Below are 15,418 nucleotides of genomic sequence, written 5' to 3' on the forward strand. Positions count from 1 at the left end.
CAACCCACACGGACAGACTACTTGGTATATAACATATGAAGATTCACATGTGAAGTGTTCCTTAATCAAATAGGTGATCCCATTGTGTACAAATTTGTCACCTGTTAGGAGATACTTGCACGTAGTGCAAGGATATCTAAAACATCCTGGACGCTGCTGTGATAGAAAATTTAGGGGGTTAGCAGATTTCTTTTTAGTTACGTCTGGTTTTACTAATAAGTCACGTAGGTTTCTAGGTCTAGAGTAGCATGGCATTATTTCAGTATTGGACAAGCCAATATCTCTATCAATAGAAAATAAAGCAGCGCTGGTATTACAATGTAACAAAATTTATTATACACAATAAAAACAATAATAATAAAACATTAAAATGAACCATATGGTATAAAGTAAATTTGAATGAACCCAAGGTTATAGTCACCAGTTTTAGATGGTAATGAGACCTGCTCTGATCCGGGGGGGGGGGGGGAGGATAGTCTTTATAGGCCACTTGATGGTATCCTGAAGTTGTATTTTCGGACTGCAACCAATGGCATAGATGGAATTAGCCCAATCGGGAGTCCCACTGTTGTAAGTAGTCAGGTGTCCAACAAGAATTTTTGGCTTGAGACTTCCAAGATGGTGGGCATCCGATCAGATGATTGGGCAGGTAGGACAGTCCTTGATGCAATATGGGTCCAAACAATTGTATCACCAACGCGTTTCGCAGTGCTGTGACTGCTTTGTCGAAGTGACAAAGCAGTCACAGCACTGCGAAACGCGTTGGTGATACAATTGTTTGGACCCATATTGCTTCAAGGACCCTCACCTTTTCATCAAGGACTGTCCTACCTGCCCAATCATCTGATCGGATGCCCACCATCTTGGAAGTCTCAAGCCAAAAATTCTTGTTGGACACCTGACCACTCAGAGCAGTGGGAATCCCGATTAGGCTAATTCCATCTATGCCATCGGTTGTAGTCCGAAAATACAACTTCAGGATAACATCAAGTGGCCTATAAAGACTATCTCCCCCCCCCCCCCCCCCCCCCCCAGATCAGAGCAGGTCTCATTACCATCTAAAACTGGTGACTATAACCTTGGGTCCATTCAAATTTCCTTTATACCATATGGTTCATTTTAATGTTTTATTATTATTGTTTTTATTGTGTATAATAAATTTTGTTACATTGTAATACCAGCACTGCTTTATTTTCTATTTATTTAGCTTTTTCTCTGTGTGGGAGCTGACTACCCCCTCAAGCAGCTGCTGTCTTGATTAAAACCACTCCTGGCAGGCGCTCCACACCAACCTTGGTTGGTTTTTCTTTCTCAATATCTCTATCAGCCTGAATTATTGGCCAGTGCTTGCGGGTATTTTTCATGACAATATTGGATTGACAATGATACTGATTAACCCACGGCATCTTATTTACCAGGGATTTGGGTTTTTTTTTTCTTTAAGAGATCCTCTCTAGGCATGTTTAAAACCTTTTGTTTTGTTTCCAATAATTTTGATTTAGTGTATCCCCTTTGTAAAAATCGTGTAATCAATGTGTCCATTTGAATGGACGCTACTTTAATGTCATCATTGATTCTATGTAGTCGCAACATTTGGAAATAAGGCAGACTAAACTTGAAATTTTTGGGATGGCAGCTGGAACTATGCAAAAAAGAATTTTTATCTGTTTCCTTGGTGAAGACAGTAGTATGCAGTTTACCCATTAAATTAGTAATTCTCACATCCAAGAAGTCAACCGTAGTACGGTCCATCTTGTATGTGAGTTTTACTGGGTTGTCACTTAAATTGTGTTCTGCAATCGATTCCATAAATTCAACATCTGTGCCTCCCCAAATCATAATTAAATCATCAATAAACCTGGTATAAAACAGGATTTTACCAGATACTGACTCTTTAGAGAAAAATAATGTGTCTTCTATCTCAAACATGAAGCAGTTGGCATAGGCCGGTGCCACCGAAGATCCCATGGCACAGCCCCGTGTCTGGAGATAGAAGCGACCATCAAATATAAAATAATTTTTAGTTAGTATCACTTCCAACAGTAACAACAAGATGTCCACCTGCATCCCATCAAAGATCTCACATGATAGTAGTAATTTGCGTACTGCCTGTATACCAGCTTGATGTGGTATTACCGTATACAAGCTGGTAAAGTCAGCGGTCATCAGCCACACAGTCAAGAATGCAATTCAACAAACATAATTTATTAAGTAGTGCAGTAGTATCAAGCAAGAAATGGGGATGTTTTTGAACTAAGGGCTGCAATATAGAGTCCAAAAGCACTGAAGATGGTTGGGGGGGGGGGGGTTTAACCCCTTATGGATCTTGGGTAACGTGTAGATAAGGGGGACCAACAGATAAGGAGGTATTATGATGTCAAATGTCTCAGTAGTAATTAGGTGTGCATCTTTAGCTAAAATTAACAGTTCTTTCAGTTCCTTAGTAAATGCAATTGTTGGATCCCCATTTAATTTAGCATACACACCAGGTTCTTCAAGTTGGCGATAAATTTCCTCCTTATAGTCCCCAATGTCCTGTAAAACAATAGCTCCCCCCTTATCCGCCGGGCGGACAATAAGAGAGTCATTAGATCTTAAATCTTGGAGCGCTTTCCTTTCATCTATCGAGAGATTAGACCAGGGGTGTCAAACTCAAATTCATTGGGGGCCGCATCAGCAGTTTGATCACCCTCAAAGGGCCGGTTGTATCTGTAGGACTATGTGTCCACTCTTTATTATCATAAATTATTGTCACTGCATTCAATTATTACTGTTTTTTGTAATAATGTAAGTAATAACTAGCTCTGAAAGCAGAAACATAGTCAGAATAATGAGGTATTTGATTGTAGTTTATGGTCCCTATACCACTGTAAAGTGACATGGAAGTGGTCAGTATATCCAAAGTTTACCGCTCCACCTGCCATGGTATGTAACCATTGCAGTGCTGTGAAGGGCAGGTGCAGACCAACGCAAAGCCCATTCACATTTTAGTAGCAGATGATGCAAGTCAGAAAAGGAGGGTCAAACATCGCTGATATTGTCCACAAGATACTTTATTGGAGACTGCTCAGACCAAATACCATGCTCTTCTGTCTGAGCAGTCTGCAATAAAGTTTTCTTGCGGATGATATCAGCAGTGTGCAACCTTCCTACTGGAATTATATTCTCAAATTAATTATAATCAGACTTTTAAGCAGAATAATAAGCAGACCCCCTCCCCCCCACATACTGTACATCATATCTACTTACAGTACAGAAGAGTAGGGTTCAGGCAGCCGTTGGATCTGTCACATCACAGGATGGCATGCGCTCAATATAAAAGTGGAGGTTTCCTGTGTAGAACGGCCGGTGCCGCTAGAGGGCAGACGTTCTCTGGCTTGTAGGCTGCCGCGCATGCGCTGAAGAGGCGGCTTTCTTGTGTCAAAAAAAGAAGCGAGAATAAAAGGTGAAGGCTGGCGGCAGCTGCGCGGGCCACATGACGAGGTCTGGCGGGCCGGATTTGGCCCGCGGGCCTTGTGTTTGACACCCGTGGATTAGACGGTAGTTTAATGGTGCCCATACACGTTACAATTATTGTATACAATATCGCATCTCATCCGATCTCGGTTTTGCGATGAGATGAGATCTAGTACAAAAAGTACGTGCTGCACATACTTTTTGTACTAGATCTCATCTCATCTGATGTCATCGCAAAACCGAGATCGGATGAGATGCGATATTGTATACAATATTGTATACAATAATTGTAACGTGTATGGGCACCTTAAGAGACGACAACACATTCTTTTTGACATCTCTATCGATCATTTTCATAAAAGTTTTTATAGAGGCATTATTGGAGAGTGGATCAAATTTTGAAGGAGGTTTAAATTGTTTCAATTTCTCTGGCAGTTTAACCTCAGTGGTAACATTAATGGGGGGCAAAGCAGGTTTATTAAAGAAATGTTCTTTCAATTTAAGCTTGCGGTGTAACTGTTGCTTCTCAATATCCCATCTCAGGTCATCAAATTGCTCAGATGGGACAAACGATAAGCCTTTGGCTAACACACTTAATTCATTTTTACTTAATTCATAGCTTGATAAATTGAATATTATTTCTTCTGACCTGCTGGTGGTTTTCTCCCTCTGCCGGTCGTTTTGTCCTCCACGTCTGGTAGGTCTCCTTTGCTTTTCTTGCGTGTGAGTACCCCTAAAGGGATGGAGGGGCCCCTACGCCGATTGCGCTTACTCTCCCCCTCACTTGTAGAGCTGGGACCTTCAGTTGAGGTGTCTGTATCAAATGTAGTTTTTTGCGCCCTCTGGCGCCGAAAGAATGGACGTCTGTTAGTGTCATTGTTGGAACCTGATAGCCATCGGTACACCAAATGATTATCATAGTCTCTCTCCACTTTAAGAAGCTTCTCTTTCTTAAATTTTATCAGGTCTTGCTTATATACTGTTAATTGTGATTCCAGTTTTTCCAACCAAGCAGTCTCTTTGTCAGTGGAAAGGACAGGTAAATATTCACGTTCAAATTTGTTGATCTTTTCCTTTACAACAATCACCTCTTTGTTGGATTGTTCAATAATTAGGAGAATAAGGTCTGACGAACACTTATTCAGGATCGAGATCCATTTTCGACAAAATGCCGGGTCAGTCCTCCCAATAGTCGGGCAGTTGCGTATTCTTAGCCCCCTCGGGATCTTTTTTGAACGGAAATAGTCACTCAAAGTTATTGCATGAAAGTTGAAATCAATCTCCTTTTTTAGCCGTAGTAAATCAAAGTACATTGATTCCGGGGTGCGTGCTTCCACCAGTTCAGATCGTGTTTTTTTGCGCAGAATTGATTGCGTCAGATTCCAAATAGCTAAAAAATTCTTGCAGAGGAACCAGTAGCGGGTTGAAATGTTCATTAGTGTCCACGTTGGATTCAGCCATCAAGTAATTGATAATGCAGTAGATTCCGAGTAGATGCTGAATATCCACAAATAAACACCCACAGTGAATAGTGCAAAATAAAACCGCTCACACAGTAAGCAATTGGTCCTGGAAGCAATCAATCATAGAAAACTGCGTGCCTTGGTCTGGTTCAGTCCATGTGTCAATAGGCTGTTCCAATATACGTAGGCATGTGACCCGGCACTGCGTTACTGTGAAGTACTTGGTCTGGTGCCCTCACTTCCAAATATGGAGGATATACAGCAGTAATGTGCAGCACTCTCGACTCTTTGTCCCAAATGAAGATGGTCGACATAAGAATAGTTTTAACGTTTCATTTCTCTTTAGGGAAATTTCGTCAGGATAATACAAAATCAAATTATTACCTTATATACCCTCATACACCAATCCCAAATGTGCAGTTCACTCCTTGTTCCCGCGTCTCAGACGTAGACCGGTGACGTCATCAGGTGCGTCCAAGGCGCTATCTGGCAGCGTCATGTACGCTGCCTTGGCAACCCCACAACGCTATACCAGCATTAACACCGGAGCTTAACCCTGTAGTCATCCCGTCATCGGCATGTAGGCACGGGAATTTGGAGTAAATAAACAATATGTGAACAAAATATATACAGCATATCAATACAGTAAATACTGTAGTTGTGTCAAACTCTCTCCGCTCTTCGCAGGTGCAGCAGTCACCGACCCGTACCTACTGGCAGTCGTCACCGCGGGGACATCTCTTTAGCTGGAGGTGACTATTTGAGAGGCGATACTCTAATCCGGATCTCTCTATTTTTCTTTCGGGATCTGTACAGTATATCCGTAGAAATACGGCCCTGTGAGCCCTGTATTTGAGGATTGCATCCTTACGGGAATCTCTAATATACCAGGCCGGTGTGGCCTTCCCCAATTCTTTCACCATATTGGCATGGTGAACCCTATATCCTAGGATCTCATCCTAACCGTTCAATATACCAAGCTAGATGGGCTTTCCCCGATAAGTCATCACCCTAGCGACCCCATGAGCCCAATTGTCTAGGATCTGATCCCCACTGGAGTTATACAGCACACTGAGCCAAATTGGCTTCCCCTAGATTCATCATTTTAGGGGTCCTGTGAGCCCTACTCTCAAGGACTTCATCCCCACAGAAAAAGCTCTAAAAATACCTAATATACTAAGCCAGCCTGGCTTCCTCCAATTTTTCGCCTTACTGATTTTACCATTGTCCTGAATGAATTACTAGTTGCTGAATAGGCCTAACAATTAAACTTTTTTGTCATACCCCTGAAGAAGTCGTTCTGACGAAACGCGTTGGGTTTCAATAAAGAACTTTTATCTTGAACGGATTCCACGTATTATTCGGGAAAGGGACAAAGAATTGTCAATATAAATGTGATTGGTGTCTTATTCAGTAAATTATTACAAGAGTGACTAGGTGGTACTAAGTCCAGCGCTCTCCGATAAACTCTTTTTCTTGTACTTGTTGCCAGACTCTCACTAACAGGGGAGCCTTATCGGAGTAGCAGCTAATATCTAAACTCTTTAGCGCAAGACGAGGTCCATATTGTTTATTGTTTATATATATATATATATATATATATATATATATATATATATATATATATATATATATATATATATCTTATCTATCTATATATATTTTATGAAAAAAAAAACAAGGAGCTCACAAAATGTGCAATCCTATAGCAATCTTTACTAAAAGGGTATAAAAGCTCACATACATCTCAGAAAGAAGTTAACAGCATGGATAACAGTCACCGCATAGCATGGCACCATCCAGATATTATCACTGATTCCAAATGAACACAGCAGGAGTTGTTTATTATCCAGCAAGTCCAGAGTGACGAAGTCTTCCACTATTTTATATATGGGGCAGCATCGTTTGTACCTTTACTGAAGGCACCGGGCAAAAGTCTATTTCTGGAGCTGAGTGCCAGTGTCTTTGCATATTTTTATACATAGAGATAGATATATATAGACTGCGAGAGGGATAGCACACCGTATACTTCGTATACTGTGCTCTGGTGCCAATCCTGGGAGACCAAGTGTAGGTCTGCCGTGTACATGAGCAAAGCGGCGGCACCCAGAGGCAATAATAGACAAGACTGCAGATAGGATCAAACGTTTTCGTTTTCGATGTATTACATACACATCTTCATCAGGATAGTGCACAAAACAAATGAACATACCTTTTAACAAAAATTCCCAACACCACGTGAAATCACCCATTCGGTGCAGGCTCCAGACTCACGCGTCCACTGATGACGCGCTTGTCCAACTCCGGTTTTCAGGGTGTCAGTCTGAAGAAAATAAAAATGCAAAAAAATGAACCAACAAGATAAACGGCAATGTATATACATAGTACGGCATATAAGCGGTAGTAATATCAACTGATTTGCAACAAAACACAGGTAAAGTAAGATTGGAGGTATGGATACACACTATCCAATGTGTCCTCCAATAATGGCAAAAAAATGTCAAAGTATAAGACGATACAGAAGACCACTACCACTAAGAATCCGATGGTCCCTGTGATATACTCTTTACCAAAGATACATAAATCCCTTGAATGTCCCCCGGGCCGACGCATAATCTCAGCCAGAGGGGGCCTATTCCAAAAAGGTATCCACCTATCTTGACACCATCCTTCAGCCCAGTATAGTGAACCACCCTCGCCATCTGCTTGACACTACATCATTCCTTAAAAAACTGAATGCCATCCCAGGGGTACATGACAATACTTTACTTTGCAGTCTCGATATATCGAGCTTATATACGTTATCCCCAATATGGAGGGACTTGCGGCAGTCCGACGATTGATTGATGGTAACCCGTGGTACATTGGACCTAATGTGGGTCTTGTGTTGGACTTATTAGAAATGGTGCTTACATGCAATTATTTCTATTCAATGGTGTGTTTTACCTGCAGGTGTCTGGCTGTGCGATGGGGTCGAATGTGGCCCCATCGTACGCCAACGCCTACATGTATATGGTGGAAGGGGATGCGGTCATTTGGTCTACTGCATTATGGTAGAAAGTCATTAGGTCGAATCCATTAGGTCGACATGCTAAAAGGTCGACATGACTCTAGGTCGACATGGGAAAAGGTCGACATGATTCTAGTTCGAAAGGTCATTAGTTCGACAGGTCATTAGTTCGACAAGGTCATTAGTTCGACATTGTCTATGTCGACATTCACAAGGTCGACATGGAGTTTTTCACTGTTTTTTGAGCCAACATGTGCCGACAGGCGGTATTTCATGCCCTACCATCCACTAGGGCGTGGTGGGAGAATAAAATAGTGTGCCGAGCGTAGCGAGGCACCGTGCCCGACGCATAGCGAGCGCAGCGAGCGATGCGAGGGGATGCAGTGCACTTTAAACTGTGTCCATGTCGACTGTGTTGACATTCAGGTAAAAAAACAGTGAAAAACCCCATGTCTACCTTGTGAATGTCGACATAGACAATGTCGAACTAATGACCTTGTCGAACTAATGACCTGTCGAACTAATGACCTTTCGACCTAGAATCATGTCGACCTTTTCCCATGTCGACCTAGAATCATGTCGACCTTTTAGCATGTCGACCTAATGGATTCGACCTAATGACTTTCTACCATAATGCAATAGACCAAATGATCCCAACCCGGTGGAAGATGGTATCATGTTTAATAACCCTGTGTTTACTGCCAATACTGAATTTTATGTACGCTACATAGACGATCTCTTTGTAATGTGGTCAGGGGGTCAAAACGCTCTTGAGAAATTTATTACAGCACACAATGATACTGGACATCCTGTCCAATTTACCTATAACATCAGTCCCAAATCTGTCAACTATCTTGATGTGCAAGTCAGCATCCACAATCATAATATCTGTACTGAGTTATTCCGTAAACCTACGGACCGTAATACCACACTACACGCCACTAGTTTTCATCCGGAGAAACTTAAATGTTCCCTTCCCTACTCACAGTTCCTACGGGCAGTGTGAATATGCTCTAACAGAGAAGCAGCGATAACACACATTGATAGGATGCTTAATGACTATTCTACGAGGCTATCACCCTGACCAACTTTGCATTGCCAAGGAGAAAGCACTCAAACTCAGTAGAGAGCAGGCGCTTACTGCATCAAACAAAAAGACACTCAATGAGTAATGGGTAAACCATTATACCACCAGTGGCACAATTAACAAAATATCTAAAAATCTCTGGCCCATTGTAGGTTCTGATCCTGACCTCAGATTACATGAGACTAGAATTATGCCCTGTTACAGAAGAGGTAAAAACCTACGTGATTGGGTTATGAAGACTGACATCAGCGGTTTCCGCTGTGCAGTCAGAACAAAATTCCTTTCTGCAATATCACAAAGGCTGCTATCGCTGCCTTGGCTGCTCTGTCTGCAGAGCACTTAACACAGGCAAAGATTTCCCCCATCCACAGACGGGACAACGCATTTCCATTAAACACCACGTTACATGTACCACTAAGTACATTGTATACATTATAACATGCCCGTGTGGACTAGGATATGTCGGCAAGACCGACCGCACCTTACGTGAGTGGATTGCGGGACACAAATCCACCATACGTGCTGCAATTGCCAGTGGCAACAGCGACCAACCTGTAGCTCGCCACTTTGTAAAAAGTAAACACAATCTATCTATGCTCTGCTATACCATCATAGATCATGAGCCTGCCTCCATTTGTGGAGGTGACAGATCCTTGCGTTTGTTACAGAGAGAATCCAGATGGATTCATAGATTGGGTAGCCTGTCACCAAGGAGCTTGAATGAATCTGCCAGTCTACATTGTTTCCTTTAACTAGGCTGCCTCTTATATTGTTTGCTTCAAAGTTGCTTCTTCTGTATCATCTTATACTTTGACATTTTTTGCCATTATTGGAGGACACATTGGATAGTGTGTATCCATACCTCCAATCTTACTTTACCTGTGTTTTGTTGCAAATCAGTTGATATTACTACCGCTTATATGCCGTACTATGTATATACATTGCCATTTATCTTGTTGGTTAATTTTTTTGCATTTTTATTTTCTTCAGACTGACACCCTGAAAACCGGAGTTGGACAAGCTCGCCATCAGTGGGCGCGTGAGTCTGGAGCCGGCACCAAATGTGTGACTTCACGTGGTGTGGGGGATTTTTGTTAAAAGGTATGTTCATTTGTTTTGTGCACTATCCTGATGAAGATGTGTATGTAATACATCGAAAACGTTTGATCCTATCTGCAGTGTATATATATATATATATATATATATATATATATATATATATATAATAAAGTATATTTAATAAAAAGATGCCCCATGGGCAACATAAAAAAAACACGCGCTGACCACCTTGGCCAACATAGTAGTAATACTAAACCAGTGGCCCTTTAGGTTTCATCCACTCCATTCAGTTTGCATTTCCAACAGATTTCTTCAAGGAATCTCGGCCCTTTACCAAAAACCTCGTGCTGCTGTGTTGGCCAACGGGATAGCTTCATCTCCGTTCTTTACTACTAACGGGACTCATCAGGGGTGCCCCCTCTCCCCTCTAATTTTTGCCCTCTCGATCGAACCTCTTGCTGCATGGGCCAACCCGAACATCAGAGATATCAAGATAGGGGAAGTAGAACATAAAATAGCCCTGTATGCGGCTGATGTCTTATTAACTATTTCCGATCCAGCTAACTACCTTCCCCACCTTTTTCGAGAGATAGAGATCTTTGGGGCACGGTCTGGCTATAAAATCAACCCCGCTATAACTGAGGTCTTGGACTTTTACATACCTCAACATGTAAAGGACGCGCTGGCGTCATCCCATGACTTCCGCTGGAATAGACGGCAGCTCACTTATCTGGGTATTGCCATTACTAAAAATTATCACCAACTCTACTGAGCTAATTATCCTAAATTAATTGCTCGCTTACAAAAGGATTTAGTTGATTGGGGTGCGTATCACATCTCTTGGATCAGTAGAGTTTATGCTATGAAGATAAACCTTCTACCAAGATTACTTTATTATTTTCAAACTTTGCCGGTTCGCATCCCCCCCTTTCGCAGCAAAATATTATGGACTTTATATGGGAAAAAAAGCCTAGAGTGAGCCATGTAGTCATGCAAAGATGCTATTCCAGCGGTGGCCTGGGGGTCCCAAACTTCAAATCATATTAATTGGCGGCGGGACTGGCCCAGTGTGTCCTTTGGAACAAGCCCAGCTCTGAGAGGGTCTGGGTCAGAATTGAATCTCAAGCTCTCAAACTTCACTCCATTTCCTCCCTCTTATGGGTATCTAGAACTATCCGCCCAATATTAATAAGAATCCAATCGATAATTTCTCACTCTCTAGATATCTGGGACACAGCTAATAGATTATTTAAGCTCGCACCTTCTCCCAGCCCCCTCATCCCTATTTGATAATCTTAATTTTCACCTTAACGACATCTCTCAAACTGCCACCTTTCCTACATTTGTAGACATACTAACAAAAACACCCCTTGTGTAAGGCTGAAGGAGTATGCATACAAACTTCTTTATAGGTGGTACTTTGTCCCAACTAGGCTTAATAAAATGAATTCAGAGATATCACCCCTATGCTGGAGATGCAAGGCCTCGGATGGCACTTTCTTTCATATTTGGTGGGATTGCCCAGTTTTGGTTCCTTTATGGCAAGAATTGTTAGCTCTAGCTAATTCTATTTTATCTCTCAACGTTCCTTTTAAGGCTGTTTTTTTTTTTTTCTCGATGGATGTCCCGGACGCACCTCGGGCCCAAAACAAATTGTTTAATCACATGGTTTTTGCGGCCAGGACCTGTATAGCGAGTCATTGGAAATCTTCAACAATTCCTCCTCTGACTGAGGTAATCGCTAAGATCTGGCATATCCACTCGATGGAGTATATCACCAGCATATTGAAATGTTCCTCCAAAAAATGTATTAAGATATGGGAACCCTGGACAAGTCATTTTAATGTACCCCCAGCTTTTTTATAGGAACTGAGGCTTTGACCCACCAAATTTTTATTTATTTTGACATCATATTGAGTTTAGATAGACCAGTCGGGTCCCACCCGACCCCTCCCCACTCGTCTCTCCTTCCCCCCTCCCTTTCTCTCTTCTTTTGTCCCTATTCGCTTTCCTCTATACTTTTCCTATTATTCCTCTCCTCCCATGTTCAGCGCGGCTTGGGGGGACTCGGGAGTTCGGGCGAGATCTCCCAAGCCGCCCCAAACATCCCTGAGCCTGCCACCTGTTGTGAACAGCACCATACGGCCAATGGTATGAAAAAGGTCAGAGGACGCGTACCGCCGCCCCTCACGGGCTCTCTACGCTTCCGGTTGGCGTTAATAGTGGGGGTGGCGTTGACAATGGGGGTGCATTTAACATTGTAAGCACCCATCAGGGTGCTTGTACAATTAAAAATCGCATTGCATGCCATTTGCTGTCATGCAATGCTATGCGATATTTCATTGTACAAGCACTCCTGTTAATTTAAAATGAATATCGCATCGCACACCACTAAGTATGGTATGCGATGGGCGCCGTGCTAGGAAACAAGTACCAAGAATTGTTTCAAAAGGTGTACCTGCAGAAGTCTTCACCCCTCAGGTGTGCTTACTAGCTGTTTTTGAGGAGGACACTAGACAAATCTACACAACACTATATTATTAATCTGTGCACACTCGCAAAGGTATGGATGGGCTCATCGGTCCCACAGCAGAAGCATGGATATCTCTATTCAACAAGGTTGCTGGGCATGAGATATGTACTTAAATATCTTTTAACAGTGGAAGACAAATTTTATAAAATATGGAACAGATGGTTTGAGTCGCTCTTTCACCATTCCTCAGTAAACTAGATATACCATATATACTCGAGTATAAGCCTACTTTTTCAGAACATTTTTTATGTGGAAAAAGCCCCCCTCGGCTTATACTCGAGTGAGGGTCCCACTTGTGTTAATAAGTTTGCCCAGTTTTGTTGTTGCAAAATTAGGTGCCTCGGCTTATATTCGGGTCGACTTATACTCAAGTATATACGGTAGTTATGTATTTTTATGTATTACACGGTGGATTTATTATGTACGGTTTTCTATTTGGATGTAATATGCATGTGAAAGAGGTGGACCAAGAAATAGTCTGTTTAAAATTGTGACGGATTTAATCTTTATTGGCGCGATGACACTTTTTTAAATCAATGTATAACATACTGTAATTGTAACTAGTTTTATGTAATAAAATTGAATAATAATAAAAAAATAAAAAAAGGATCAAGTAGCACATGCATTACCACTTGCTGAACCCACATCTTTAAGCTACATCTGGAGTGCCACACAATACACTCCAGCAGCTGACACTTGGTCTTCCTGCAAAACATCTGCTCTGCAGCCAAAGCATTAGGCTCCTGCTAAGTGCTGTTCAGAGATCAAAGGCACATCCAATAAAGACACGCTGGGTGCTGGGTCATAACCGTGATTTTAAGACTAAAGGGCCCTACATACGCAGAGATGTGTGCCAGAGATACATAATGGGAGATTCAGCACAAGAGATTTCACTCTTGTGGCTCATTTCAGACAATGAGCCACATACAGAGAGATCTGTGTCAGAGATACATAATGGGAGATTCAGCACGGGAGATTTCAAATCTGTCACGACTGTCACAGCCGCGGATGCCTATAAACAGTGTTGCATATGCGATTGCTGGTGATGACGGTGGCACTCGGAAATAATAAGAGACCAGACTGTGGTGCTTAAACCCAACGTTTCTGAGCCGAGAGATTACTGTGCACTGTCCATATTTTCTATATTGCCCATTGTCCATATTTTCCCCTATCACTTCCTTAATTTGTAATACAGATAATAGTTCAACAGTCAATAGGTCTAAAAAAGGTCATAAATAATTGTAGAATAATAAGTGTAGAATGTAAAAGCAGCTTTATATTAGTAATCAGGGTTATAAATTTAAATAATAGTTCAAAGTGGAGTTCAGATTCTTTAGCAAACTGCATCATCCCCCCCCCCCCCCTCCACAAATATAAAAATATTGTCACGGTTAAAAATAGTAATGAAGTAAAAATAATGAATATTGTGCATTGTGTGCTGGCAGCTGTAACCTGTGTATGATGGCCACCCTGCCATGTCATTACAGTATAATCGTGAACATTGGTGGCACAGTGGGAAGAAAAAAAAAAAACTTACCAACTCCGGAGAATCTCTGTCCCGCGGCGTCATCAGGAGGGGCGGCGGTCTCCGGCGGTGTGACGTCATCGCCTCGGCGGTGCCTGTTGTCATCGGGATTGGCGGCGGCGACGGTGGTGTCCGGACTCCAGCGTCATCTCAGGTGCAGCGGCGGTGTCATGCGGGCAGGGCTTCAGTCGTTCAGAACAGCCCTGCTTATCTGCCCGCGGCCACATATGCGGGAGATGAGGAGCTTTCTGAGCGACTGCTCTGAATTGTATAGCCGGTCCGTTCTGAATCTTGGACAGATTCAGAACGGCGGGTGCGCGCATGTAAATCGCTGTGTGGGCTATATACACAGCGATTTACATGCATTTTCAGAGTGATTTAGTAAAATCGCTCAGAAAATGCCTGAAAATTGTGCTGTATGTGGGGCCCATAACTATCATACACTGCAAGTGCCAAGTGTCTGGAGGTTTATACACTTGTCAGTAAAGGACTCCATTACCGTTAGGATAGGTCAAGCATAGCACATACTGCTTATAAAAAAGAGGCTTTCTAAATAGGAACATTTTTACTCTTCATTTAAACTAATTTCATTGAAACTGTCAGCAAAGAGCACCTTTAATGTGCTTTAACAAATCTACATAACAAGAGACTTACGAATTATGCATCAACAGTGAAATTAGGTGAGACATGTTAAGTGTTCTCATGCTTTTATCTTTTTTATGTGCGATTATTAAAATTAACTTAATATATTCATTGTATCCAATTGGGCTTTTTGGTTCCATTTCTGATTAACAAAGCATTCCAGATTACTAATTGGGAATTGTTGACTGTAAATGTACTAGACAGCCCAAGTGATAGAACACTGTCGTTAGTGCATTTGAATATTGACCATAGTTCCAGAAGGTTTATTGTGGAGAGCCTCCTGGTGATAGCAAGACCCCATCCCCAGCCCATAGGCTGGCTTTTATGGTCACTATGGTCCAATCCAAGATTAATAATGGGTGACCACAGAAGGGAGTAACAATTTGGAGGCAAGAGGAGGACAAACTTTGATAAGTAAACATGAGAACCACTGGGACAGTAGGTTTAGTTGAAGCTTTTGGTGTGTAAACTGGCTAACTTAATCACCATGGAAAAGGCCACAAGGATGCAAAAAAATGGACTGTCTGCAACCACTTCTCCAGTACCAACTGAACAAAAGACCATAAAGTCTGCTTTTTCTGGAGGTAAAAAACCCTCCGCACAGATTTAACTGAGATGGCACCATTCAGAACTTTTGAATTGG

At 42.0% G+C, this 15,418-nt stretch overlaps 1 protein-coding gene across 2 annotated transcripts in view; it reads right to left on the reverse strand.

The window, feature by feature from the left end:
* Positions 1–15,418, reverse strand: part of LOC146008105 (embryonic polyadenylate-binding protein) — a 155,314-nt gene that overhangs the window by 115,457 nt on the left and 24,439 nt on the right. The window contains exon 2 of one of the 2 annotated variants that reach the window (XM_083147042.1): positions 7,132–7,242. The exons of the other annotated variant lie outside the window; for it this stretch is intronic. Within the exon in view, the coding sequence (XP_083003168.1) occupies positions 7,132–7,171 (40 nt within the window). The 5' untranslated portion in view covers positions 7,172–7,242. The remainder of the gene's footprint in view (positions 1–7,131; positions 7,243–15,418) is intronic. 2 annotated transcript variants of the gene reach the window in all.

The sequence above is a fragment of the Crinia signifera genome, chromosome 6 (genome assembly GCF_055691185.1).
Source record: "Crinia signifera chromosome 6, ASM5569118v1, whole genome shotgun sequence".
In the NCBI taxonomy this organism is placed as follows: domain Eukaryota; kingdom Metazoa; phylum Chordata; class Amphibia; order Anura; family Myobatrachidae; genus Crinia; species Crinia signifera.